Below are 27,994 nucleotides of genomic sequence, written 5' to 3' on the forward strand. Positions count from 1 at the left end.
TAATTTATCAAACCTTCATTTTTTATCTCTTGTATTGCCATGGCGCATTTATTCAGGCAATGTTTAGACTGTGAAGCAAATATTTTATTGTTCAGTAAATACGTAAAACTTCAGCGATTGGGTCAGGTGAGGGCGATTTGTCAGGGTTCGTAATGCAGTAATGTCTGAATGTCATGTGACAATTAAATTTATTTGTTTTGATCTATGAATTTGAACTCAATGCAGACTACGACTACGTTGTATTATTTTACGAAGCACGTCCGATTACCAGTCCATTTTGGATATGGTATTTTATATTTAATTTTGTCCTACTTCTGGACTTGACTTGAGTGATTGTGCATTATATTTCATATTGAAATGTGTACCAATGGCAGAATATCTATCTAAAAATATTTTACACTAAATTTACTTATAGGTATTTGTTTCTTATGTCAGTATGCTGGGCAGTGCTATAGTGATAAGGTAATATGTAATATAACATTTATAAGGGTCTTTTGTAGTTTCGTACCTAACATAGTCTACTTCTAGTGGGCGTAGCATGACGGGCGTAGCATGACATATTTTTCACGTATCAATTCTAACCCCCACCTGACTACACCATCCAAAAATTACGGCTTTACGACGCCACAGTGACGTAATAGAGCTCTTCAAACTATACAAACTGCCATCCAAGACGCGCAAACGAGCACCCGAAATCGAACAGATATTTTCTCGTCGCAACGATTCCAATAGGAGAGAGATTGATAATGTGAGTCAGTTCTTTATCGACGGCGCCAATCCCATTTCGGGTGATCCTACGTGTATTTAGCAAGCTTTATGACTTGATTGTGATGTCATAGTGATGTAATTTTTGGATGCCGTAGTCAGATGGGGCTTAGGATTGACATATTGAAAATTAATAATGCTAAGCCCACTAAGAGTACGTTTGGTACGAAACTACACAAGACCCCATTTATAGTTGGCACTTTGGTATGCCGTCTCACTCAACATTATCTCAATTGCATGAAGAGATTCTCGTAGTATTCGGTTTCTAATCCTAAGTAACATCACATAGATCTCACAACCATTGCTGCCTTAAGATCGCATACCAAATTAGCACACCAACACTCTTTCTTTTCTGCCTTTCATAAATTTTAAAATATTTTTTTCTACAGGTATCTGATAACAGTTATGTTATTAAACATTGTATTCTTGGTACTAATTAATGGAATACATTGTGTTATCAGCAAAAACATTACAAGTCAAACTGTTCTGAAATTTGGGCCGTTAGCGCTTTCTGAATACTCTGACGTTGGTAGTCAAGAAGTAATATATGCACCTATTCCTGCTTCGTACCTTCCTAATTTTTCATTTGAATGGACGGGCGGAATTGAGAACACTGGTTCTGGTTCACCTGAATCATGCCCCCATGTAAAAATCATGGTTTTGGTGCGAAAGTGGGGTTTACCGGTCCCCAACCCCACGGGTGCTACATACCCAGATAACACATGGCTGAATTTGAACGAAACAGCTATTGGGGGGTTTCGTATAACCCAATCCCTTCCAAACCGACACGACGAATACATCATGATTTTCTCTGATGAAGGGAATACAACAGGAGAATTTTACATTTCTGTTTTTATCGAAAAACCTGTTCAAAGCAGAATTGAAATACCGAATGAATGCGAATACATAGTTCAACTCATCATCAAAGCATATAGCGATCTTCCATTGGATATAGCCGTCATGACAAGTGAGAATTATTTTGATACACTGGATACAAATCAATATGAAAATAATATATTCTTAGATCGGTACAGAAACGGCCTACTGAGTACAGATTACATTACGTCAAAAGAAGGGTACAATATAAGTACAAATAAATCGTTAAAATTCAGCTGGATCGTACAACCTTATTCTGATGTTGGTGGTACTTTAAGAATAAAACTTAGTTTTAACTCATCTTTATTATCAAAAAACGATACAATTTTGTTACGTGGATGTGCGACATGGAACAGCGATACACCATTCACTTACGATACATGTGAAAACGGGCACAGTTTAATTGTAAATTCATCACAAGATGCTTATGATATATGGTACTGGCCGTTTCCAAAAGGTGGTCTGTGGGCTCTAGATGTTGGAATTGAATGCATCGAAGGAGATTGTGATAATACTGATATCAATATAAATCTCGATACAAATATCGTTCAGTGCATTGATTCATGTCATTCTGGTACATCTCAAGGTGAATGCAAAATTTACCGCACTGATATCTTATTTTTCTCGGCTTGTGATTGTAGAGGAGGTTGGCAAGGCATTGCTTGCACTGATGGTACAAATGCAGTACCTCGAAGCAAACAACTACTTGTTGTACTCCTGCTAACTCTAAGTAATATAATATTTTTTCCTTGTGGCGTACTGGCAATTATGAAAGGATTTTACTCAGAGTCGATAGTTTACTTTTTTGTTATGTTTTTTTCAACATTCTATCATGCTTGTGACAATGATTTTGCAGCTTCTGTATGTATCATGCCCTATAATACTTTACAGTTTTCCGATTTTTTGGGATCTATTTCAGCGATGTGGGTAACTTTGATTGCGATGTGCCGCCTTCCTTTTATCCTTGAATCATGTTTTCATATTGCGGGGTTGATGGCAATTAGCGTTGGTGTTACAGATAACAGATTCAGTGTTTTTACTACGTTAGTTCCAGTGCTGTGTGGACTGTTTATCCTTGCAATTAGGTGGGGAAGGCAATGTAAGGCTTCACATACTTGCTATCCAGCAAAACGTGTCTGGTTGTTTTCATTCATACCAGGAGCATTATGTGCCATTTTAGGTTTTGTATTATTTGTATTTGTTGAGGATCCAGATAATTATTTTTATGTACACAGCATGTGGCATGTTTTAATGGGATCAGCAGTTTTATTTTTGATCCCAAAAGAAAAGAAATTTTCTTCCCAAGTTGACGTTGAATCGGAGGATGGCAGCATATCTGGTACTCATTATAATAATGTAAATGCCACAGATTCAACCACTTTTCATCTAGAATTATCTGATGATTCTTCATAGTGGGAAACATTGTTTTATATGCACATTAGGCAGATAGATTAAGTACAGACCTCAAGATTCTTAATTTTGTTATAAACATGTCACAAGCAGGGATATTCATACAGAATGTTCCAAAACTCTGCACTGAACTTCATTTTTATAATACCAGCATGATGGTGTTGCAGCTGAAGTATTAGACTTATGTGTTGGCATTGTAGATTACACATCTTGTGTTCAAACCCTGTGTACCCCACTTCACCCAATGTGGTAAATTGGATAAGTCATTCAAAATAATAGTAGCTCGTTAAGTCGTTAGATATTGAGGGCTTGCTTGTATAAGATAGTATAATTCTGCATATTTGACAAAATCATCTCTGTAAATGATCATCAATTTATATTCTAATTTTTCACTATGGTATTTTAAATAGCCTAAACATTGGTCCTTATAAACTTTTACTGCTAGTATTTTTCTTCATCAAATTTTTTTTTAAATAACAGTTATAGAATGTAAAAAACATTTCAATGAGTGGTTTTAAATAAGCTTTGTATAGTGAACCTCAATAATATGTTTCACTTGATATAGTGATTAAATTCTCAGGGATAATTTTGTTACTGTTATATTAATAATAGACATTTGTTTGTCTCAGATTTAGAATTCCAGCTATTTTTCATTCTTATTTATTCTCAATTTATCTGGTCTATCTTTTGTAATAGTTGAAATATTGAATTGGCAACAATACATTGGTTCAGCATTTATATAGGATAAAAAAACGTATCCCGCCTCAAGTTATTTACCTTCTTGAAAGTTTTCTTCAATTTGAGTTTTTTTTTCATATAATTATTTTTTTCATAATTTTTCACGTTTTCTGACTGAAACGGCATTTTTTTCATGTCTTTCTCTCTCTCTCTGCTGATGAGACCCAAATCTTGCATATTTTGCATAGAAATTTTTTTCAATTCTCCATTTGTTAGCAATGAATATTTTTCTAAAACCCATTTTCAGATTATCATGCTTCATTTACTATAAAAATTTATACATGGTACGCTACTCCTTTCAAAAACCCTGTTAAAAAAGATGTTTTTATGCCAATTATGCGGTATTTTAATCGGTATATGTGACCTTAGGTTAATTTTTTTTTTCATTGCTCCATTATTCAGTAATCAGTGCTTTCATTTTTATGGTACAATTCCAGTCATATTGTAAATAAACGATTATGGGAAGCTACAGAAAGTTCCTGTCCTGTGCCCAGTATTATCTAACTTATATGGAAGCTTTATACCAATTTATATTAAAGTTTCATGAATGTTCTTTATTGCATATTTTTGTGTTTTGTAAATATTTTTCAGTTTGAAGCATTTTTAGATCAGATTGAATTACTGCATATCCTCGCATATAAGCCGACCCCCTGAAAACGACCTTAAAACAACGAATTCTTAAAAATTCCCATAAAAGCTAAACCTACAAATCGTGAGAACTTAGCATGGTTCGAGTTGTAGCTGTTGGAATTAAGTTAGCACAATTTCACTCGTTTGAATGCAATCAGAGTTATGCACGTTTAAGTCGACCCCTTGCTTTGGCAACTCTTCCTTGAGTTTTACACTCTGCTAATATGCGATGATATACTGTAAGAGATGTGCTGTATTTTTTATGATTCAATAGTGTGCCGTGTTCATAAAATCTAGCTTAGTTTGATTTAGAAAGTTATTCTATGTGTTAGTTGTTTTAAGTCTATATTAAGTTTGGTATTATAAAAACTCTGATGATTAAAACTCTGACTGTTTCTCTGCCTTTGTGTTAGGAGTAATAGGAATTATGCAAGGATGTTATTGAAAAATTCAAAACTGCTTTTTTGTATCGTTCAAACGGTATTGTCACAGTTTCACAAATTTTATTTTGTAACTTTTGTGAAAAAGAAATTTACTTGAATTTCATATGAAATTGGTCTTATATAATGAAAATGTTCCATTTTCTTAAAGGTAAATATGAATAATAAATATCTTCCATATATATACTCCAATTTCTAATGTATTATTAACAAAACATTAGCATTTTATTTCTGTATGGTACAGGTTGGCCTTTCAAAAAAGCAGAACTTGGGTCATTTGAAAATATTCTAGAGACAAAATAACTTCACATGTGCAAAGCGTCCTAGATTTCATTAAACATTTTGGATACATTCCATACACAAACAACAAGTGTTGATCGAATTTTTTCATTTTCATTGGAGTAATTAAGAAACATATGGCTTCTGTTTTTTGGGTTTGCTGTACGTTATTTAATAGACACATTCAAGATTTTTCCAGTTTTCTAATTTCTGTACAATATTCTAGTCTACTGGGCAACAAATATGTTCTGAATGTTTCAGTTCAGTTAAATAAAATTTTCCAGTTTGGTACTGTTTACTTTTCGATTTCTCATATCTGCCGTTATGTTATGTTTGATTTCGTTCTTATTGTGTTTACTCTATCTGTATTTGTACAACTTTAATTGTAAAATTCAATTGTGGTTTCCTGGTTGTTCTGTTTATTTTGCACTGTTTAACTCTTCTAATTATTTCTTCTTTTTGTTAATCATGATATCACCTTTTTTCAGATTTTGCGATTTTAGAATTAGTCAATTTTTTTTGGTAAAAGAGTGAAATCTGAAATGGCTTTCAGTTTTGGTAATACGGGTGCTTCGAAACCTGGATTTTCATTTGGGTAAGTTGATGCCTGAAACTAAATCGCAAAAATTTTTTTTCCGCTCTGTAAGTTGGGTACAGAATGAATACGCTAAATATTCCATTGTTCTGACAATATCAAGTTGAAACAGGATGGAAATTTCATATTTCTCCCCGGGGAGAGGAAATTCGATAATATGGCTTCATAATAATATGGAAATACAAGCTCCCCCGTCTAGTAACCAGTTTATGTCGGTAATGGGAATAGTTGATATTTAAAAGAAATCTTAATTTCACATATATCAACATTTGCCATGGCGAGCTTCTTACTTTGAATCAGATATAATTTATCTTATATTTTTAATCAGATCGTCAACGGCAACAACGAAAGCAACTGGTACAGTTCAGCCTTTTGGTTTTGGGAATGCTACAACTTCATCTGCTCCGAGTGCGAGCACCGGTTTCAGTTTTGGAAATACATCGTCACAACCTGCCAAAGCAACATCAAGCTCGCTCTTTGGTGCCTCCGCTAACACAACTACTTCAACTGGGCTGGGTGGGTCAGGATTCGGCGGAGGTATATTACCTATCATTTGCTTGTTCCATGAAAGTTAAAAAAAAACGTCTTCAGTAATTGAATAGTTTGTTGGTAAATACAATAAACTTGGAAAGTATTATTTTTCAATGTGCTTATCCAGTCATGATGACTGAAAGAATCATTTGAATAATATTAAGTTCATTAATAAAATGATTTTAGCATGGTTAACATCATCTTCATTTTTTTGATGTGTGTGTTGATGGACCAAAACTATGATTTGATAACAACCTTTGTATGTACCACAGTTATCAATATTCTATTGCCCGAAATGATAAATTTGTGCAAAATGTTGATCCATTCGAAAAATAGTTTAAATTTTTTTGAGGATACTAACAATTGAAATTCATCACGATTTTGGTTCAAGTTGTATCTATTTATATAAAGTTATAGTTGAATTGGAAAACTGAATTAAAGACAATGACATTCAATTTGGGACATTTTATACAAACTAGCCACAAAGCACAATCTGTTCGAAGTTTGAAAACAAGAATCCTAATTTACATTTCAGGATTTAAGCTTGGTGGATCTACAGCAACAACAGCATCAGGTACTTAACATAGTAAAATTATAATTCCTATTTAAAGCATGTTGTTTATGTTGATTGCCATTCATTAGAACAAATTTATACACTTTTTATACTGTATCTCTTGTATCATATTTTGACAAAATTTTGAAATATATGATAAATTTGCCATAAAAGAATTTTTTATCAGAATTGTTTGGATAAGGGATCAATAGTTAAAATTTTTATCTGAGTTTCATTCTTTATTTGGTAATGATTATAACAGCAAGAGGGTGTTCATAGAGTTCAGTTTACAATTTCAATTCTGTTATGGAGTCGTTTTTCAATATATCTTAACCAGGTTGTTTATTTCAATCATTATTTATTTATTTGAGTTTTAACTTCAATACACTCGTTGGGGCCAACAAACTATATATGGTATCGATAAATTCTCTTCGGAATTCGAAAATTAATTAAAACTTTATAAACACTTTATATATCTTGTTCTTTCGATCTTGCGTATTTCTTAAATTTAACGTTATCCTTTTATGGCATTATCACTATATATAGTTATTAATAAAATCAGGTTTCTTATTTGGCGGCAACACCGGATTATCTCTTGGGAATACCGGTGGCAGTTTAACGGCCACATCAACCACAGGATCGGCTTTTGGCACAAGCGCAGCAACTACATCGGCACCTGCTTTCAGAGGACTCGGAGGTGTCTCGTCGACCGCCAGCACAAGTAATCAAAGCGACGGTAATGGCAACAAAAATAACGGCGTAGGACAAGCGTTGAAGGAACAGCAAGTCCCAGATGAATTGTGCAAGGATGTTAAAGATTTTGAGTTAGTATGACCGTTTAGAATAACCGTTTTTAATTAAAATGTGTTCAAACAGACTTGAAATTAATTAGCCTAATAAAGAAAGCTAAATAAAAGAGTATTTAAGTAATGCTGACAATTTTAATTACAATATAGTATACATGCGGATGTGGTTTAGGTCAACTTTCTAAGGCAAATGTTGCTTGGAAACAATCTTAAAATTGAGTATTTTTAAACTGGGCCTTGGGCCCCTATTCAGAAGGCTGTTCAAACAGTACTGTAGGTGCCACAAGCAAAAGCTTCCACTGGCTGTCACTCATAATGAATTAGTTAATTTAAAGTAATTTGACTGTAATACATTTACCTATACTTCATCTTCTTATCTATTTGCTTTTTTATTAAACGTGGCGCATCAATTATCAATTACCGGTACCTCTGCTTCAAATAATTGACGTAATATTCCCACTTGTTACTGGGATAATTTTCTCAAAATTGGTTTGGTTTTCATACGTTCATTATTTTTATCTTACTCATTCAGGAATTTTGTGAAGAAGCAAAAAGAAGGAAGTAACACCATCGGTAAATTTTCAATTCGATCACTTCGTAAAATACAAGAAGAAGTTTCGTCACTTTCTTATGCTCTCGGCAGTGTTTCATCAGCCTTACATAGGTAGGTTCACCATTCGTTTTTAAATATGCACCGTAGAACTGAGTAATAATAATTTATTTATATATATATAGATATTCAAATTCTGTTTGACATTTTTTAAATTTTGTACTTGAGTTAATTGATATTTCGTTCGCTGAGGTAGGAATGAAATAGCCTACGATTGATCATATAGCCTAGGCTCTATTGAAAAAAAGGTTGTATCTTGGGTCTGTCTGATGTAAAATAGGAAAAAAGTATTGTTGCCTTCAGTTCAGCGGTTTCCAACCGGGGACACCCCAAGGGGACCACACAACAGTTGGAGGGGGGGGGGCGACAATGCTACGCGCAAAAATCGACAATTACTCGTTTTTGTAGTTTCATTGCTTGCTAAGGTTATTTCACAGGGTGTTTTCACTTCAATGAGCATAAATTGTTTGAACATAGTGGAATTTGGATTCTACCTCTGGAATGATAAATGGGGGACATAAGCGGTGAAAGCCCTTGTAAGGGGGCCACAAGCCATTGAAGGTTGGGAACCGCTGCTTTAGTCCATTCATAACCATGAATAACATGGTTGTTCTTAGTTTTACTTAGTCCTTCGCACCTCATTTAACTGGTATAATAGGTTAATTGTTCATCTCTAAGATTGTTGTCTGAAGTGAGGATTTAAACATTCTACCAAAATATTGTGAGTTAGTCACTGTGTATTGCTTTATTACTAGGAACAACGCTGCAGTTCAAAAGTTACGTTCTGATTTTACTGAAGAATTACGATACATTGAAATAGCGAAACATACTCAAGATATTCCACCTTCATTACAACACGATAATATTGCTCCTATCAAGTGAGTAAATGAAATATTTTGATATCAAAAATATGGAAAAATCACAATTTATACACAGAGTTAGGCAACCTATTAAGTGGGCGAATAGGGCCGCTTTAATAGAGGAATATAACAACACAATCATATTTTTGATTTTCTTTCATTGCTGTATCAGTTCAATATATGGGAATATTTCCGAAATTTTGCAATATCAATATTTGGATTGTAGCTGTTTTCCTGGTGAACTGCTTTAAGTTCTTGCACCAACCGATAATTACTGTTACGTAATTCGCGCTATATTGATTTATAGTCTCAGTAGCACTCTCACTTCGCGCAGAGATTGATCACCTATATTTTCGAGTAAGTGTGCCTGACTTTCGAGCGAATTTCCCAGTGAAAAATTGTTGATTTTATTACAATTGTAAAAAGTTGTGAAATAATGAATCCGTTTTAGACAACAGCAGACAACATACAAAGTAACAACAAAGTTTATTGGCATTTTGCTTATAATTTATACATCCGAAAATATTCGTACCAAGATGACGCACAACCTGAACAACCCTAAACTGGTACACATACCATACTATTTATTTCAGGTTTTTTATGAACATGTTATCAGAATTTGAATCAAGTATACAAATATATAGAAAACAAATTGAAGAATTAGAAAATCATCTTAGCTTAACCGATCAGTCTATCAATTTAACACCACAAGGTATGTTTCACCTTCATATTGGTTACTTTGCTGATGTATTATTTATATTATAAAAATCAGGACATCGTATAGTTTTGGTTGTTAATAAACTCGTATTACTTTTCATCAAAATACTTCAAGTTGTGATCAGATACTATCTTAAAGAGCTATTTCTTATTTATTTATTTTTCAAATTGAAGTATTTGCCCTTTTGTCGAGCCTGAGTATTACTCACTTTTCATGTAATGCATTTTTAAAATAATCTGATTGATTTTTGTGATCATGCCATGTCTCTTAAATTGCAGGATGGAAGTGTCAGATTCTTTATAGCCAGTTAATCAATTTAATAAGCCTATTAAGGATCTCTCCAATCGTATAGCTGTGTCAATTTATCACATTTTGGTCATTTCAAACCTTCGTAGTTGTGTGTGTACAAAATGTATTTGTTTTCACTGTATCACATTGCTTGTTCTGAAATGTGACGTCCCTGACGTGACTAGTAGTGTCGGCTTCCAAATATCAACTTGGTTTGCAATGCGCTCATGACACATGATGCGAATGTCGTATTCAATTCAATATACTTAGTTGACGTCTCGAAAGATTAGTTGCGGGTCATTGTTTTCTGTTGGTCAAGAATGGAATGTCCTACATAGCTACTTCTGCATTTTGTACAAATAATTCTTACCTTTATTACGATGATAATATTTTATAGCACTTTCAATATGATTTTGGTTTCAATTTATCTTTTTTATGTTTTTAGATATTTATGTGGCTTTATGCAAGATGCAGGAATCTTTTATCGCACTTGCGGCTAATCTACATTCTATACATGATCAAGTCAAGGTATGAATTGCTATTTATATTACTAATGCATTACAGTCGGAATTTGATTTAAAATTTTTTATTACTTACTTCCATCATTTGATCATTTAAACAAGAAAGCAATGCTAAAAAATCAGGGTATTTGGGTTATGATACAATGAATCTAGCTGGCATGAGTCTTTTTGTACATGAAGTTGACCTTTGGAGCGTTTTGTTATTACATTGTCATTGATCTTGTTAGGATTTCTTCTTCATGTTCATTTTGGTTGGTTGAAGATTGTTCGCTAGAAGGCTTTAACTTTTAGTTGCCCTATTGGATTCGTTATTTGTGTGTGATAATTAAAAATTGCGCATCTTGTGGTCAGCTGGAGACGTGAAGACTGCGCAGTGTCAGATCACATAACCATACGTCCATACTACTTCGTTGAATTGATCTAGCTAAAATGTGTCAAAACAAATTGCACAATGTTGCTATGTAGTTGCAAATGTGCCAGTAATAAATCCGTTAATATCAATATTTTTAAGATTCTTAAAGAACAATATCTGGTTTATCGAAGAATTGTACATAATGATACTTTCGACATTTTTGCTGCAAATAAACAGAAGCTTACGCAAGGTAAATCTTGATGATGTTTCTTCATTTGTCTGACATGGTAATAAAATAGGCCAAATTATAAAAAATCGAACTCTCATGCACCTGCCCATTTATTTGGGTAAACCAGTGCTTTAGTTTAAGATACATTGCCATGTTATATACCTGAAATGATATACTTTTCCGATTTGGTGGTATCCTAATTAATAAGCTATGTGATCAGAGGCTTCGAAAGACGGGAAAATAAGGGATTATGAGTCTATCCTAGGTTCATTTAACATTTTAATATAGTGAAGTTCTCGCTGCAATTCTTAATGTACTATATTAATTCTGTACATCATGTTGTAAAATTTTGTATAAAGTGTCAAACAAAATTGAATGAAAACTCTATGAGAATACATTCAACAATGACATATTTGAGAGAAAAATATCTAGTTGATGCATTTTCTACACAGAAAAATCTCAAAAGACTTCCGGCTTATCTCCGTTCAACCAACTCAGTAATGTTGCTGCTTTAGCTATGGCATCAATGGTTAATCAGCAAAGTCAACAGCAACAGGGACCACCTCAACAAGGTCTTTTGTCCACACAACCAGCTGGTAGGTGATGATAGGGAATGGCAGTATCATTGCAAAAGGGCATGTGTAACACTTGTTTTAAATTATGTCATCCCTATTTCGTATCAGGTGGTACAGGACTATTTGGCGGAGCAAACAAACCTATTGGCACTGCAAGTTTATTTGGTGGTGGATCTACAACCACTGGATCAAAGTTCGGAGGTTTTAGTGGGTTTGGTTCAACTACTAAACCCCTCAGTGCAGGTACAAATTTCTCACAAGAATACCTTTGAAGGTTTCTCTGGATTGTTTTGCTAAATTGTAGGGTTGACGGTTTCTGTTATTTGGATAAATGGCATTTTTGCGCGAGGTGGTACTTTTAGTTTCCTCAGGATCCAATAATTGAAGCGGAAGGAACACTTGTATATTAATTCCGCTGATCATTTTGGCAACTGTTTTTAGGGTTTGGCACATCTGCTACACAATCCACTGGCTTGTTCGGCAACACTTCATCACTCAACACGAGTGCTGGACTCACTTTTGGTGGTTCTGCTGCCACTGGTAGTACATTTGAATTGAAACGTCCTCCTCTGGGCAATAAACGTGGGAAGAAATGACTAGGACGCACCGCTTCTAGTTGATGATGTAGACAAGACACGCCCTCATCGACTGGAGCGGTAGATGATAGCAACTTACATTTATTTGAAGCACTGAGAAGAATGTCATCGGACTAATGGTTGACAGTGAAGCTGTTTCGAAAGCAGATTTAATGTGTCTATAGATGATAGATAGATCTTGGTGCTACTGTTTTTCTCGTATTTGTAATGTCTTTTCATGGTTACTAGGCAATCAATGCATTTTGCAGATTCGCGTGTAAACAAAGAACAACAACATTCATGGGCTAATGACTGAACCCTGTGGTATGAAAAAAAACTTTGTTTGCAGAAGTATATTGTTGGTGTGAGAAAAAAATCGGCTTTATTGCAAAATAATATACACGCTACAGTAAAGACTATAAATAAGATTATATAGAAGAGCAGAATAGGAGTTTGTAAGTAAATTATCTGGACTGGTTCCATATTTGGGATTTATTACAGTGGTACAGGGGGCTTGCATGCAAGCAAGATATAAGTTAATCCGAGCCAATAATGAAAATCAGTACCGGTACTAGATTATTTAAATTGGAGTATCTTGACGCTTGTATCCAGTGAGACAAAGAATGAATTTGTGTCTAACAAAATTATAAAAATCTATGCATATACTATTTCGATGAAAACAGAATGTTGCTACACACTAGAAACTAAAATCACGCTGTTATATTATTCCATCTGTAAGCGCTTGACAGGTGAACTAACATCTCCAACCTGATTTGAGAAACCTTAATATTATTCTAATGTATTATATTTGAACATCACAGTTATAATATAAATTGATGGAAATGTATATATATAATCAAACAAGAATACGATGACCCCCAATATGTAGAAACTAATGGGCTTCACAAAATATTTTTGCAAAATAATTCGCAGCGCCATCAACCACATTGTACAGAAATGATATGTAGTAGTAGTATGCAAAAGGATTGCCGGGCTTGACCAGCCAATATGTACAAGATTTTGATGACAAGGGTACTCACTGAAACATTGGGTAATTTGAATATTGTGCCACTGACTTTGGTTCACAAATCAGTTCTCAAGAAAACTAATTATCGATCTACTAAATCCAATACCCAACCAATTAATAATATCAGTTGTCACTCAATTGAAGACATTTTTGATCAGAAAATGCATTTAAAGAGAAAAGAAAACACAGACAAAAAAAAAATATATATACAGTAAATTTTAACTTATGGCCACTATTGTAAGAAAAAGTTGATTTTTTTAATAGTCACTGCATTTTGTTGGAAACTAGTCTCGCTGTATAATACTCCTTGAGCAAAGACCGCTCACCGCACAATACAAACAATGAATGGAAAGATATACTGTTTCAGGGATGTCCAACAATTTTTCAAACTCACATTTTTATCATGACGATTGTTATCAATATCAGCATCTTACTTTGCGAAGTATAAAGGTGCCTTTTTTCAGCTAAGCACAAAACTTTATATCATCATCACCTTATCTTAGATGGAAAATGGTATAGATAACCTATGTCAAACCAGAAAGTGTTTCTACTCAGTTATTTAGCTGCAATTACACAAAATCGTTGCCCAGTAAATTGGAATGAAATTTTACAGAAACTGGATAATTTGGACATACCATAAGTCAGCTGACAGACTTCAACAGTTCACTATAATAAGACACAAACATATATATATATAAGTAATGAAAATAAGGAAAGGAAAATGAATTCAAGAAGGAAGGGCACCACGTATAATAAAGCAGATACACAACTTTAAACTATGGAGTTTCTATGTTTGCCAATCTCATAACTTATAGCAGAGAGGAGATATAAAGCTGTTTTCTCCAGCTTTTATATTCATTTTGTACAGTATGAATTTTTATTTTAGAATTCCGGTCGGTGAAGCATGGGCATACAAAATATGAAAGTCTTGTAGGTCTTTGGCCCGTGTTTGATCATGTTAGTCTCTTTTTACAGATTTTGCATGAAAGAGAATGTCAGTCAAAAATTAATTAATCTTGCTCATTGAATTGTACAACAATTAGTGCATCTGCCTTCGTTTGACTTTTCCCGATTTCGTTCCCCTATGAATTTAAAAGAAGTATTATACAATGTTAGAATCTAACCATTCAAGCAAATATTAATTGGCGATGCATACAATTGAGGGGGTGATAGTCCCGTCACCAGTAAATAACATTTCGTTTCTTCATATAATTATAGTACTGTACAAGGTAGCCATTTAATAATTTCTAAATTTTGTTATGAAGTCAGTTTTCAATATAATCTTAACCAGGTTTGTTTTATTTTAAACAGTGTTAATATGAGTTTTATATCTCATTTAATACTAATAATTGGTATGTCCGCCATTAGTTGAAATCTTTTACATTAAAACAGGACATGAACAACCTGTATACTAATTAGCAAGAATGGAAATATTTTCATTTTAGCAAATAATACCGGTGAGAAAAATATCCAATGTAGAATTTACCAAAGTGAGCTACAAAGTCAAATAAAATATTACCTTGTGAAGGCATTTCAGGAAGATTTTCTCTTGGTACTAAGTGCATAACGACTAATTTTCCTGTTGGAAGTTTCAGAGCTGAAATTCAAGTCAAGAAATAATATTTAATGCACCTGATAAAAATCTTAACAACAAAACAGTCAGTGAACTTCACCTATCAGCCTAAATAAAACCATCCATGAAGTTATGGTAGCACTAGAACCAAATGTGAAGCAAAAATCCCAGGTTGGGAAACCTTACATAAAATATATGGCCTAAGAAGGCATATCTGATATAGATTATTAATACATCGATCGATCGATGCATGAACTAATATTTACTCTTTCAACTTAAACTCATACAACCCCCATTCATGTATTATTCTAACACAATTCCACATTACTGATATATTCCAATTATAACCATATTTCAATAATTAATTACTAAGAGACGACAGTCAATATTGAATCTAGAAAATAGGATTAAGACGATTTAGTGCAATTGATCCATTGATTTATAATTCCTTGTGGGCTGTGAGACAATTAGTAGAATACAGCAGGTTTTGTTTCTTGGTAATATATATATTGCGGTGAAATGAAATATTTATGCAATATATATGAAAATTCAACTGTTTGAAATGTAATAAGTGATAATGGCATTTTGGTGTTGTATCTATAAATAGTATTTGTCTTGTTATATAATTTTCAATGTAGCTGGCAATCAGAGCTGCAGAGTCGATGAAACAATTTTTGACTTAAGATTTATGGAAATTTCGAATCTAGCTCGATGACCACATAACACAGTTTGACTCAAAACGTAAAACAGATGTTTCTGATGTTAGTGCATCAAAGAAAGGAAAAGGCCATCAGCATGGAAGTGAAATTAGACATTATTAAGCGATTTAAAACGGTGAAACACCAACGAACATTGGTAGGTCGAGTATAGAGTCATTTATCTATAATGTTCCGACTTACACCAAAATTTGGGTTAAACCGCGTCTCAAAAACGGAACAACGTCGTAGGTCGAGGACTCCCTGTATAAAGCAGCGATACTTAAGTTTCTAATATTTAATTAAAAAGATAGGAAATTTTAATTTCAAAAGTACCGGTATTGGCGGCAAGTAGTACCATATATCTTGGCATATAAGCAAAGTTTAAAACTGAAAAAAAGGTTGCCAAACTAGGTTTATACTCGCATAACTCTAATAGCACTCAAAATGAAATGACAGTTGGGTGACCTTATTCCAACAGCTACAACTTGTACGACATGTTACGATTTGTAGGGGCGGCTCATATTCAAATTATTATAAATTCACCGTTTCAATGGATTGACTTATATGCGAAGATATGTGTTAAATTACTGTATTTCCCCGGGTATTAGGTCGATTTTATTTTTTCTGGGATTTGGTTATTTTTCGCAAAGCTTCTCAAACATGATTTACTTCATATATGAATTGATATATTTTATAATGTATCGCCAAAGTGTCTGCCAATCAAGACCATTTAATTGATTTTGTACTGCCAGCTGTTATTTGTATTATTCCTTTTAACAGCTACTTCAAGATGATTTATGACCCTTCCGTTTTGCTTATTCAGGGAAAAACAACACAAGACTGGAAAACAAAGCTGTTAACTAACCCATGAATGTACAGCGCAGTACTTATCACACTATATTCATAAATTATTTCAATATTTCAGGGTTGTTCAAAATGATTGAAATTACCGCTTTTATTGTTAAGAAATAATGCTGTGTGTATTATTCTACCTGAAACGAACATGACCTGGTTCTAACCATATAAAAGTCCAAGCGCATATTAATGTTCAACTGACCAACAAAGAAGCAATTTTCCAGCTCGTCTTATTGGAGGGCTATATGGAAAACCCCTTTTTTTTCAGAGCTAAAAATAGGCTTAAAAATAGACTTATTCGCCGGAAATACGGTATATTCAAAACAAATCTCAATTGATATATAATAATTTATGCAAATTTTTCTAATATGAGATCCGAGATCCTAATCAGAATAAAATATACAGATATTATTTATAAATACCTCCCAATGATACATTTCCATGTAAAAATCTGCCTTGGTATATTAATCTTAATATTCGATGATTGTCAACTCGGTCTTCCCAATCTGAAAAAAAATAAAATAATGTCAAGTTAGAACCAGTTGGAACGACTAAAGAAAACCTTGGTTGTTTTTTGAAAATTTGATGACCTATAAAAACCAAAACCCAAGTCATTTGGGACAATCCTATTATAAACGAAAAACATAATTTTTGTGCAAAGCGTCCTAGATTAATAAAACTTTTGGCAGCAATCATAAACAAACAGAAATCCATGTGTTAATGAATAAATTTCCGTAGAACTAATCAAAAAATTTATGGATTCTGTTTTTTTGATCACACACCTGCCCCAAACATGGACCAAACTCTATATTACCAAATATTATTAATAACAAAACAATCCCATAGGTACACTTTGTGCCCAATAATCTCACAGTCAAACTATTACAAAAATTTTTTTGTTAAAAAGTCTCGTTTTTTTATAAATCAACATCATAACTACCCAAGGATAAACTCTGATTAGAAGAATTTAGAGATATCGGAGAGACTTTTGGTCAGAACAGCTTTCCCCTATACACCAGTTAACTCAGTATAGAATGACATATTACAACTTTTCCAAGAAAATATCAAGTCTCAAATGCTCCCTTTTATGAGAAGAATAGGGATAAGCATGACCAGTATTGGATTGCATGAATATTCATTTAGAGTTTCATGTTACTATATTACCACATGGAATTCCAATAATGAAACTTTGAGAATATAATCAATAAAATTTTTTGTATACCGAATATCAAGTAATCAATAACTACTGAGACGAAATCCAATATCAATACAGAAATGAGGGTTTTACTAGACCTTCTATTACACAACAGAATTAATGATATGTAAAAGATAAAATTTGTATTACCAAATATTTTAATACTGAATTTTTTAGGGATTTGCACACTTACTAAAAAGGTTGGCTAATACCTGAATCTACTGAAATTCTGAGATTGTGGTTAGTTGTAATGTAAGTTTACAAAAGAGAATGACATTAACATCCCCATATAGCATTGATAGAAGAAAATTCATAACAAGCTCAGCTAGCTCGGATTAACCACAATAAATAAAACAGACAAAAACCATGTAAATCACTATAACATCTTTTCAAATTCAACATTCTATAACAAGAGTTATATTCATGATAACATCAGTGAGATATAATTTAACATGGCTGAGTTTGAGGCCTATCCATACAATAGAATTGAAGTAATGGAAGTTTAGTCAGCTTTTCAATTGTTGAAGGAAAATAGAACCATAATAGAAAAATTCATGCCTCATTATGGTGCTGTATGAGTTATGTGCAGGAAGTTTTTCTATTGACAAACAGAATACATAACCTATATTTTAAAACAGGATTCACAATTTCCCTTTAAACATGAACAGTTTCCATTGTGTAGCGAATTTAAACAAGACGGGAACCTTTCTGTGTTATTCAGATGGTGCGAGTGGCTGACAGTTAACACGTACCAAAATGTATAACTGAATACAGCTGCTGATTTTCAGTTATCCTATTGTATGTGATAATTCTGGATACAGTTCAATAGCGTAAAGTCATCTTCCCCTATTGGGTGGTAATTGCTGCAGGCTGCTCAATTAGCATCAGTGGGAGACAGAAGGCGAAATAAAAAACATTTTACCGCTGATTGTTGATGTTATCCCTACCTATTTCCACAAATTTTCTATTATACTAACTAACACATAATATTCAGTTTAATTCCAATGTAATTTATAGAAATCTACTAGAATTGGACAAAAAATATTTCCATATGCTGTGAAAAGAATGTACGGTAATTCTCAAGCCACATGTGAAGCGCACAAAACATTCAAATCATCTAACTGGTTAAGTAAGGATTTATCCAATGATATGTCATATTGGTACTTACTGATTGTATTACCTTACATTGTAAAATTGAAAAGAGCTAGGCTATATGAGATATAAAATTAAAAACCGAACAGCAAAAAATTGTGAACGTCCAGACAATTATGATATAATCCATTTAATTCATGTATTGTCGTCTTTAATATAATTACATACGCTGATCAATAATATTAAATATTATATGTACTTCAATGTTTGTATTATAATATTACAAATAAAAGCATATCGATACTTAACATTAGAAATTCTTAAGAACCTATGACAAAAATAAAAATTGACATTCAATTTATAATAATATAATAAGGGATGATCAATTGCAATGACCTGGCATTATAGTAAATTAGAAGCTAATAAGATGTCATTTATTAAATGGGTCGCTTGATTATAACCTATGGCAAGCAGTCATATAATATATGGGCTGCTTTATATTGATAAATTGAGAGTATATTGTAACTGTGTGGAATTTATAGACAAGGTGCGATATTTTGTATTTTTCATCATAAAAGGCACTTATTTGGCTCTGAACAAAGCATTATACAAGCAGCCAGTGATATCTATTGAAATCATTCTGGTTCGGCATTATCTTTCCAATAGATTTCACCCTGAGTAACATGGGAGGCTTGGGATTGGAACCTGATATATGTGATCTGCAATGCCAGTATAACAAGTTAAGACTATCTTGAGGCTCAAAATTGTAGCGATGGCTCGTTTATAACTCATTGCGATTCGACAAATTTTCGAAATTTGCTCGATATTTTCAACACTTTCACATTCGGAAAATATACTTTATTATAGTGGCCTATCATTACACAGTTGGAGCTATTCCGATCTTATACGAATATATACCTAATTGAGCATATAAATACAAAGGTTATTATTTTATTCCAAACATTATTGGTATACATATATAAATGATTGTGAACTATTTCATTATGTAAAGCAATAGCAATTTGCAAATATTAGGGCTTTTAGGTGGATATTTTCAACCATCACAAATCCGAATGAATACATGCACAAAGATCCATCATATTTAACACTTGTATTGAATTCTAGGCGCTCCAGAGGTGTGTGTACCAATATGGAGGTAACTAAGTTTGCTCGCCTACTTTATGTCAAGTTGTGTAAAGGGACTGAAGCCTATGGGCTCGAACTCGTAATAGAACTAAAAATGGAAAATCGAATAAAATTACGGCCTAACCCTAACCCGGTACACACACTACAGGAGTACCGAAATCTATGTATTGTAAATTTATAGGTTCTTTGTTGTCATATTAAAGGGTATATTGACCTCGTATAAAGCATTTGTTGTCGGTAACATACAGTAATAATATGCTTTGTAAATATGCATAACACAAAGAACAACATGATGTAATGTATTGCAGTTATTTTCTACAAACAAATTGCATAACTGATAAAATAGTAGGCATTCGTAATTTAAATATGTTTTTTGTGCAGAAGATCTGCAAGAAGGTATTACATGTATCTTTTAAATCAACATTGTTCATAAAATATATTTATTATCAATTCAGATTGTTTTCATACAAAATTCGCCAATAGTAGCATCATATTCAATTTGGATTAGATTATAGAACTCAGCCAAAAAAAATATAGAACATAATTTTTGTCTAGAGCATCTTAGATCAGTTGTCGGCAACCACCGGGCCGCGGCCCATCATCGGTCCGCGGAAAAGTTCCTACCTCGACAATCCAACCACAAATCCTTCGACTAAAAACAGCAAACCAGACAAACACAAGGCATTAGCTATTGCTAACGAACATTAAGCAATACCCAGATATATTTCCAGAAGCTGTTACCTTTCACAACATCGTATTTATTTGAGGTCTGGTTTTCAATATTGACAACTACAAAAACGAAATATCGAAGTAGCCTGGATGTAAGAAACACGTTACGTGTTTCACTGTCCAGTGTCGATCATGTATCCAAATTGGAAACTGTTAATGGTCAGCAAACAAATAGAGATCTCGCATTAAATAACATCACCTTTGTTTTTACTTATCGAGCTTAAGATCGGTAAGTATGTTGATAGGTATTTGTCCGTTTGTTTGTCTGTTAGATGAACGCGATATCTCAAGAAGGCTTGGTTGAATCTGCTCCAAATTTTGCATGTGCATTCATCATATCTCGGACCAGAGGCCTATTCATTTTGGATGAATCATGTCCGATAATTAGCGAGTTATTATTTGATTAGTAATGGGACACGCGGTGGATCGATAAGTCTTCGGTCCCCGACCGATATTCTCATTTAATATATTGTCAACGTAAATTTCCAAACGCGTTTACTTTATTACATAGGCTTAGTCCATTTGTATAAAGATGGTCCGCCGAAAATTTGATCAGGCTATACCGGTCCGTCACTTACAAAAAGGTTGCCGACCACTGCCCTAGATCACTGAAACTGTTGGGTAAAATCATACGTGAACAGTCAAGTTCAAGAGTTACATAAATTTCATTCATTTTCATGAAACAAATTAAGAAATTAATGGGTTCTGTTTTTTGGAACCCTGTATATAATAATGAATTTAGTAATTTATAAAAGCGATTCGATTTTTACTGAAAACTATTGAGATCTGGACTTCTCGGTAGGCTACTGGGATTCATAACACGAAGAACCACAGTGTGGATAAACATTAGTACAACGATTTATTTATTCCAATATTGACTGATCAAATGTAAAACCATCTCTGGAACTAGACAAATAAATCAGCCTGTTTTATATATTAATACACAAGGTGAAGGGACTCGAACCAGGCCTACCAACTACACTTAATAAAGCAAACAAAATAGGAAAATATGTAATATCTCTTCAATATGAGAATAACATAGCAGGCCTACTTAGAAAATGTATTGAATTTCGTATTTTAGATAGTAATTATACCTTACAGTACACCCTTGTTTCACATGGAATTTTGCTTTGTATTTGCTGTGCTACTCAAACTCTTAAAATAGAAGGAGTGCAATTTGTGCATAAGACTTGCTAACAATCTATTAGTTAAAGATTGGATAAATAAAGTACCGTACTTTTATGGGCGCTCCAGAAGTGTGTGTATGAATATGAAGGTACCGTAACTAATTTTGTTCACCTACTTTGCATCAAGTTGTGTAAAAGGAGTGAAACCTATGGGTAGGGGGTAAATTTACTTGGCTTGGCACAGACAGTACCCAAACTGGTAATAGAATTAAAATAAGGAAAATCGGAATAAAATTATGGCTTAACCCTAACCTGGTACGCACACACTATGGGAGTACCTTTTCACGCATAGTGAGTGAGAAATAAAGAGTCTTAAAATAGGTAAAGCATTGGGAACCACTGCCTTACATCTATATTTGGAAAATGTATTTCTTATCTTGTAATTCACATGAAAATTTTTTGACTTGTCATTGAATGAATAAATTGAACCTATTTGATTCATACATTATAATGAATGAACATGTGATTTCCTTATGAAAAATAGTACTGCACTTCCCTATATGTGTCACTTGACAGCAAGGATATTGTTTGGAATGCCATCATATCTGTACATTTTAATCCAATCCTGTATAAATATGAATCATTTTTGTGTGTTCAATGGCCATTTTTGTCCAAAATCACATGGTCAAAATGGTTATTTTGATTACCTAATCATTAGACCAATACTTTTGTAGTCCGTTATCTTATCAGATTTACTTGCAACTGTTGTAAGGTGATTTGAGAGTATTGAGACATTGAAATAATCCTCAGGTATGCTTCAAGAACACTATTACATGGGTACTCAACAGAACCAAAGTCGTTTAGAAGTCGTTTAGAATAATCTCAAACAGTAGGATAAAGACAATTTTTTGAGGGGGCGTGAAGTTAATTAAAAGTAAAAATATTTGTTAGATTTGATCTTGCCTGCCTTATTTTGGATATTTACATTTAAAACTTTTCCTTTATTTACGTTGTATCCACGTATTTTCAACTTTTTTGAATAAAACATACTTTCGCCTCACTATGTGTAGCTTACTGTTAGCGAGGTGGGGCGCGAGACTTGCCAAATTCTAAAAAGGGCAAATCTTAAAAAGTTTGAAAACCACTGATCTAGAGAGATCAAAATTATTGTGCAAAGTATCCGAGATTACCAAAACTTTTAGGTACAATCACACACATACAGCAGTTTAAATGTTAATCGAATAAGTTTTCTTCATTTTCGCAGAAGCGATCAAGAAATTCATGGCTTTTGTTTTTGGGTCTCCATGTATATTTAATGAGCAATTGAGCAGTCTTAATAGTGTCAATATTGTAATCATAAAATAGGGCAAAAATACACCTTGAATTCCATATATTATGAAGCAAGTGCAAACACTAAACTTCATTAGTAATTTAAACAGTTCGAAGACTAGCTGACCCAAACACTACACAAAATTGACTTTTTAAACAACTGTGATAACAAATATAATACAAGGATAACTCCCGTGAACACAAGCCCAACAGAATGATCATAAGTTGTTATTTTAACATAGGCCAGAGAAAGTACCAGATACTTGGTATGCCCAACAAACTCATTAAACGTGAGTGTCTCAAATTATTATGTCTCGAGCGAGTGAAGAGGACATATCTGCTAAACTCGATGAATAATTGATTTCAGGTGCTATGGGAATGCAGACAAAGCTTGAAAGCCACAGTATCCAATATTGAGCATTGAGGCTATTCAACAGTCTGTTACACCACACTAGAGCTATTGAGTGCACAATTGTTGGTTTCGCTTTCTTTCTCTTAGTAACCTTTCAGTACCCAAGTGTGTATGTTATTAATAACTATCGTATATTGAAAAACTGTAGGTACTTATAGTGAAGAATTTCATTATAATTATATTCGCATCAATAGTTTATATTTTGTTTGGCTTAAAATATACATAAAGTCAATTAAATACAGCATATTGAAAAATGACCCATTCAGGAATGGCCAAAATGCATTCCGATTTCTGAGAAAATATTTTTATAAATGAAATTTTGAATACATTCTAAATTGGGGGCAAATTCATCTGGAAAATTACATAAATCACTATATCTTCATGTTGATCATTTCTAAAACAACATAAAAATAAAGGTCATTGGTTTCTTAGTGGTGTTTGTTACCAGTTGAGATATTGCATGTTTTGATCTGCTTGTCTGACGGCTTAAATTTCTCAATTTGAATATTTGATCTCTGGCCCTATTAACACCTATTATTTACATGATAGAGTCATCTTTATTCTTGCTACACAATCTTGCATTATATGCATACAGGTCCACTGGCACAAAGGCACATATATGAGGAACAGGGAGAATTGTAAGTCTCGCAAAACCCCAACTGAAAATTATACCATGAGACAAATTTTACTTTATAAATTGGAAAGATTTTCAAATGAACATATCAATTTTGGATAAGAATTATTTACCGGTAAATAGGATTTATTGAAAATAATTCAAATTACTTAGACAACATTAATACAAATGGATTCAGATCTCCAAAGTCTGGTAAAATCAAATTTTCTGTCGCACATCAAATAAAATAGCCTAACTATTATAAAGTTGGAAGCAAAGAAATTTTTAATATTTCACAAGTGACAAAACAATTTATTTATTGAATATATAAGTCCCATTAGTACGAGATGAATAACTGAGCATTATTGTTCATTACTTAACAATAACAAAGACTCCGTTAATCCTTTTATTGGCACTTGGATGTGACTTCCAATATTTAATTTGGATTATTGACTTTAGCATAGAAAGAGTGCACTGTTTACTATTTTCTATTTGATCCAGAAGCTGTGGCCTGTGGGTGATTAATAACAGAAAATGTAAATATCAAAAAAGGCAGTGTGCATATATGTGATGCTGAAATACCACAGCAGAGTATGTGAATCTTCAAATATACTTAAGAACAAAATAAGAAACAGATATACTATTTCAAATAGCCTGTAGCTCTGTGACAGGAATCCTTCAACCGGATGATTTAATTTTGGATGCAATAACTGAATATATAAACCAAATTTCATGCCTGAATATCATACACAGAGCACGGATATTGATTATTCAAGGACATTTAGTACTAACTACCCTAAGTATTGATCAAGTAATCTGGTCATACAAATAGAATACTCTTTCAGTTGAGTATAAAATACACCAAGATGGAAACTACAGCTGCTTAGTACAGCTGAGGACTGTTTCATGAATAAAAAAATTTTCGGAACCACAATGAAATAATAAATATTACAAAAGTACAAAGGATTGTATTTGTTAGCAAATTTTCCATTTCTTAGCTCTACTCACTATTGTTGCATTGTACAATGAATCAATGTAAAATAAGTCTTATGCAAATTAATGTAAACTTATATAAATTTGTGAAAGCCTTTGAAGATAATTAACATGATATAGCAGTAAATAGTAGTAAAGGTATACGCTTAATGTTGAAAAATAAATAAAATTAGCATATTTATATTCCCCTTTTGCTAAATCTAGTAAATAGAGCATTCCAACAAGAATTGGTAAATATTGTAGCCTACAATAGAGTATTACAGTCATTACATGTAAATGAGTTACACATCCTCACAAGTGAAGTAGCGTGTTACAATTCACATTGTTACATAATAAAAGAGACCTCCTTGGAACAAATGAAATCTAACATTATAGTTCTTATTTACCATTATGTAACCAAATTTTTCCGTGATTTACTAGAACCATTAATTAATATTTACACCAGAAAACAGTGGAAGGCATAATCAATAATAGATGCTATATATTTAAAAAAGATCAATACGTCACAGCACAGATGCATGATTACTCTTGAGTTCAATATTTTATAATGTGATTTGTAACCAAAGCAGAAGTCCAAATCTTAAACGAATTTCCAAGTAATGATTTGTTTATTTTCAAGAAGAGATTTTTTATGATTTTGGGGATTTTTAGAATAGTTCTATATTAATAAGATTAATAGTTTGGAGTAAATGCAATTCCACATTTTACAAAAAAAATCTCCATTAAATTGCATGGAACAGTGAGAAATATAGAACTCATCAACAAACTTTTCTGCATTTCCAAATTTAAACTTGTTTAAACTTATAAATACATTGTTTTCTAAGCCTTTTTGTTGAACATGACCGAATTTAGAATAGGCTATTATATTCCATTTTTCAATATTCCTGTTTGGAGGGGAAAATCATTTTTTTATTCTAATTTTTCCAACCATTTTATTAACAAGATCACTACCGCAAATATCATTTATTCACAGTACGATATATTCAGTTGGTAAACTGAGAAAGTAGCTATCTAAAATCACAGAAGTCTATTAATGGATTCATAGTCAAGTGTTTTATTTGAAAGTATAAGGATAAGATACCATTCTATATGTATCGGAGCGTGATGACAAATTCAGATTCCTTAAAGTCATAGTACTCCAGTTTCACTTTTTCTGTTAGGTTAGGTACCTTAGATACAGACCTCTTTATTTAAACAGGCCAATAATAAATACTTACGTTCGGGCCAGTGTTGAAATACATATTTTCCAATGTCAGATGCAGTGTCATTTGGTGTGAAGTAAAATTCATGAGTCTTTCCACTGACTAGTATCAATTTAAGTCGAATCTGGTTAGGTGAAACAAATATACATTACTTTAATCATCGATGTGATATTGCAGATCAATATTTGAAATTAAAATCCATTTTAAACAACCTGTATTTATTATATACAGGGTGACCCAAAAAAACGGAACCCATACAAGATGTTCCAAATGGACCGGGTTCCGTATTTTTGGGTTCACCCTATATTATTAAATTCAATCTAAATTTTCAATATAAAAATCGATGATGATCGATATTAACAAAATTTTTTTATGAATAACTCAAAAGAAATATGACATATTTTAGGTCTAAAACAACCTAATCCCCCTACATATCAGTGACAGCTCGTACCAGGTCTTGTTCCAAGTGAATAGCAATAATAATTGTTGTTTCAGATACAATACAGTATGCAAAGTTGAAAAGATCACATAAAACAACTTTCAACTCACTTTATCTTTGTTCGTTTCATTCTTTTTTGGACTCGATGATGGAGCTTCTGTACTATTATCATCCGCCATTATTCAACAATCTTGATTTATAAATCCAATTGGAAATTCTGACAATACCTCACGATCAATTTGTGAGAAATTATTACAGAAGAAGTCTACATAGAACCATGTAGTTTGGATTATTTACGTTACCGAATTTTATACTTTAAACCATGCTGATAGTTATTTTTTAAACCTAAAACGCAAGTATCGAGTTAGTTAAAGATTAAACAGTCTACCACTAAAACCAGTACAGCAGTAAGGCACAGTTCTCAGACTCCCGGCGTCTATATTCAATGTCCCGACGTTAATTCAATAAAACAGACACTCTCTGGCATGATGGCAGATCGCAACATGCTTGTCTCGATAATAATTTAAATCAATTGTGACATTGACCACAGATTCAAACAAGACTTTCTTTAGTAATCACAGAATTATTACATGGAAAAAAAGACAATGATTCTCTTGGTACTGAATGTAACTAGAGCAAAGTCAGAAAGTATAGTATCCTAATAACAACATAGGATAGGATTTACATATTTATCCCGAGGGAGAGGAAAGCCGATAAGACGGCTTATCCATATGGCGAGCCACGGCCTCTCGTCCGGTTGCCATTCCAAGTCGGGTATGGGATTAGTTATATTGTTTGTTTTCGGAGGCATGGACTTGGTGGTGGAGGAAGCCGTAACCAACCAGCGGTTACGTGAACCACCCAACTACGGCGAGGAGTCCAGCAATCCTCTCGCACATAACCATCCCTGCATGGGATTTCAACCTGCGAACCCACGTAGAGTAATTAGAGGTGCGGTGGCGAGCGTATTCCTAACGCTTAGCCCGTTGAGCCACACCGCCGAGCCATATTTTTGTCTGAAATAAATTCCAATGTCAAACAGAATTTTCATATTGAGATTTTAGGATAGAACCATTTAACGTTATTTTGAATTCAAATGTTTTGTTTACATGTTTTGGTTTTTCATTTAAAACCCATTCCCCCAATACAGCAATATACCGGTATATGAATAGTATAATTAAAATCAAAATAATCCATGTCATTAATTTAATTA

The 27,994-nt window shown here is 33.1% G+C and overlaps 3 protein-coding genes across 3 annotated transcripts; 2 read left to right on the top strand and 1 right to left on the bottom strand.

Annotated features, from left to right (window-relative positions):
• The first annotated feature begins 1,158 nt into the window (after window positions 1-1,158).
• Window positions 1,159-5,627, top strand: LOC120333409 (transmembrane protein 8B-like). Its single transcript, XM_039400829.2, has one exon. It carries the CDS (start codon window positions 1,171-1,173, stop codon window positions 3,052-3,054), a length of 1,884 nt encoding a protein of 627 aa, XP_039256763.2. The 5' UTR covers window positions 1,159-1,170; the 3' UTR covers window positions 3,055-5,627.
• Window positions 5,616-12,640, top strand: LOC120333419 (nucleoporin p58/p45-like). The gene is made up of 12 exons (XM_078119598.1): window positions 5,616-5,733; window positions 6,062-6,270; window positions 6,800-6,838; window positions 7,380-7,641; window positions 8,156-8,287; window positions 8,989-9,111; window positions 9,687-9,805; window positions 10,545-10,627; window positions 11,132-11,222; window positions 11,654-11,797; window positions 11,885-12,019; window positions 12,218-12,640. Exons 1-12 carry the CDS (start codon window positions 5,681-5,683, stop codon window positions 12,370-12,372), a joined length of 1,545 nt encoding a protein of 514 aa, XP_077975724.1. The 5' UTR covers window positions 5,616-5,680; the 3' UTR covers window positions 12,373-12,640.
• Window positions 12,641-13,138: 498 nt separating this feature from the next.
• On the bottom strand, window positions 13,139-27,140 carry LOC120333459 (ubiquitin-like protein 3). The gene is made up of 5 exons (XM_039400891.2): window positions 26,892-27,140; window positions 26,358-26,466; window positions 16,927-17,010; window positions 14,898-14,975; window positions 13,139-14,460 (listed from the first exon to the last, which is right to left on the bottom strand). The coding sequence occupies exons 1-5, from the start codon at window positions 26,958-26,960 to the stop codon at window positions 14,399-14,401; spliced, it is 402 nt and encodes a 133-aa protein (XP_039256825.2). The 5' UTR covers window positions 26,961-27,140; the 3' UTR covers window positions 13,139-14,398.
• Between the last annotated feature and the right edge of the window lie 854 nt (window positions 27,141-27,994).

This window comes from Styela clava, chromosome 13, assembly GCF_964204865.1.
Source record: "Styela clava chromosome 13, kaStyClav1.hap1.2, whole genome shotgun sequence".
In the NCBI taxonomy this organism is placed as follows: Eukaryota; Metazoa; Chordata; class Ascidiacea; order Stolidobranchia; family Styelidae; genus Styela; species Styela clava.

Coding starts and splice junctions, on each gene's coding strand:
- LOC120333409 (XM_039400829.2), top strand. CDS start 1,171: ATGTTATTAAACATTGTATTCTTGGTACTAATTAATGGAATACATTGT.
- LOC120333419 (XM_078119598.1), top strand. CDS start 5,681: ATGGCTTTCAGTTTTGGTAATACGGGTGCTTCGAAACCTGGATTTTCA. Junction 7,642..8,155: donor AAGGATGTTAAAGATTTTGA/GTTAGTATGACC, acceptor TTACTCATTCAG/GAATTTTGTGAAGAAGCAAA. Junction 8,288..8,988: donor GTTTCATCAGCCTTACATAG/GTAGGTTCACCA, acceptor CTTTATTACTAG/GAACAACGCTGCAGTTCAAA.
- LOC120333459 (XM_039400891.2), bottom strand. CDS start 26,960: ATGGCGGATGATAATAGTACAGAAGCTCCATCATCGAGTCCAAAAAAG. Junction 26,467..26,891: donor ATGAAACGAACAAAGATAAA/GTGAGTTGAAAG, acceptor TCACCTAACCAG/ATTCGACTTAAATTGATACT. Junction 17,011..26,357: donor ATTTCAACACTGGCCCGAAC/GTAAGTATTTAT, acceptor ATTTTTTTTCAG/ATTGGGAAGACCGAGTTGAC.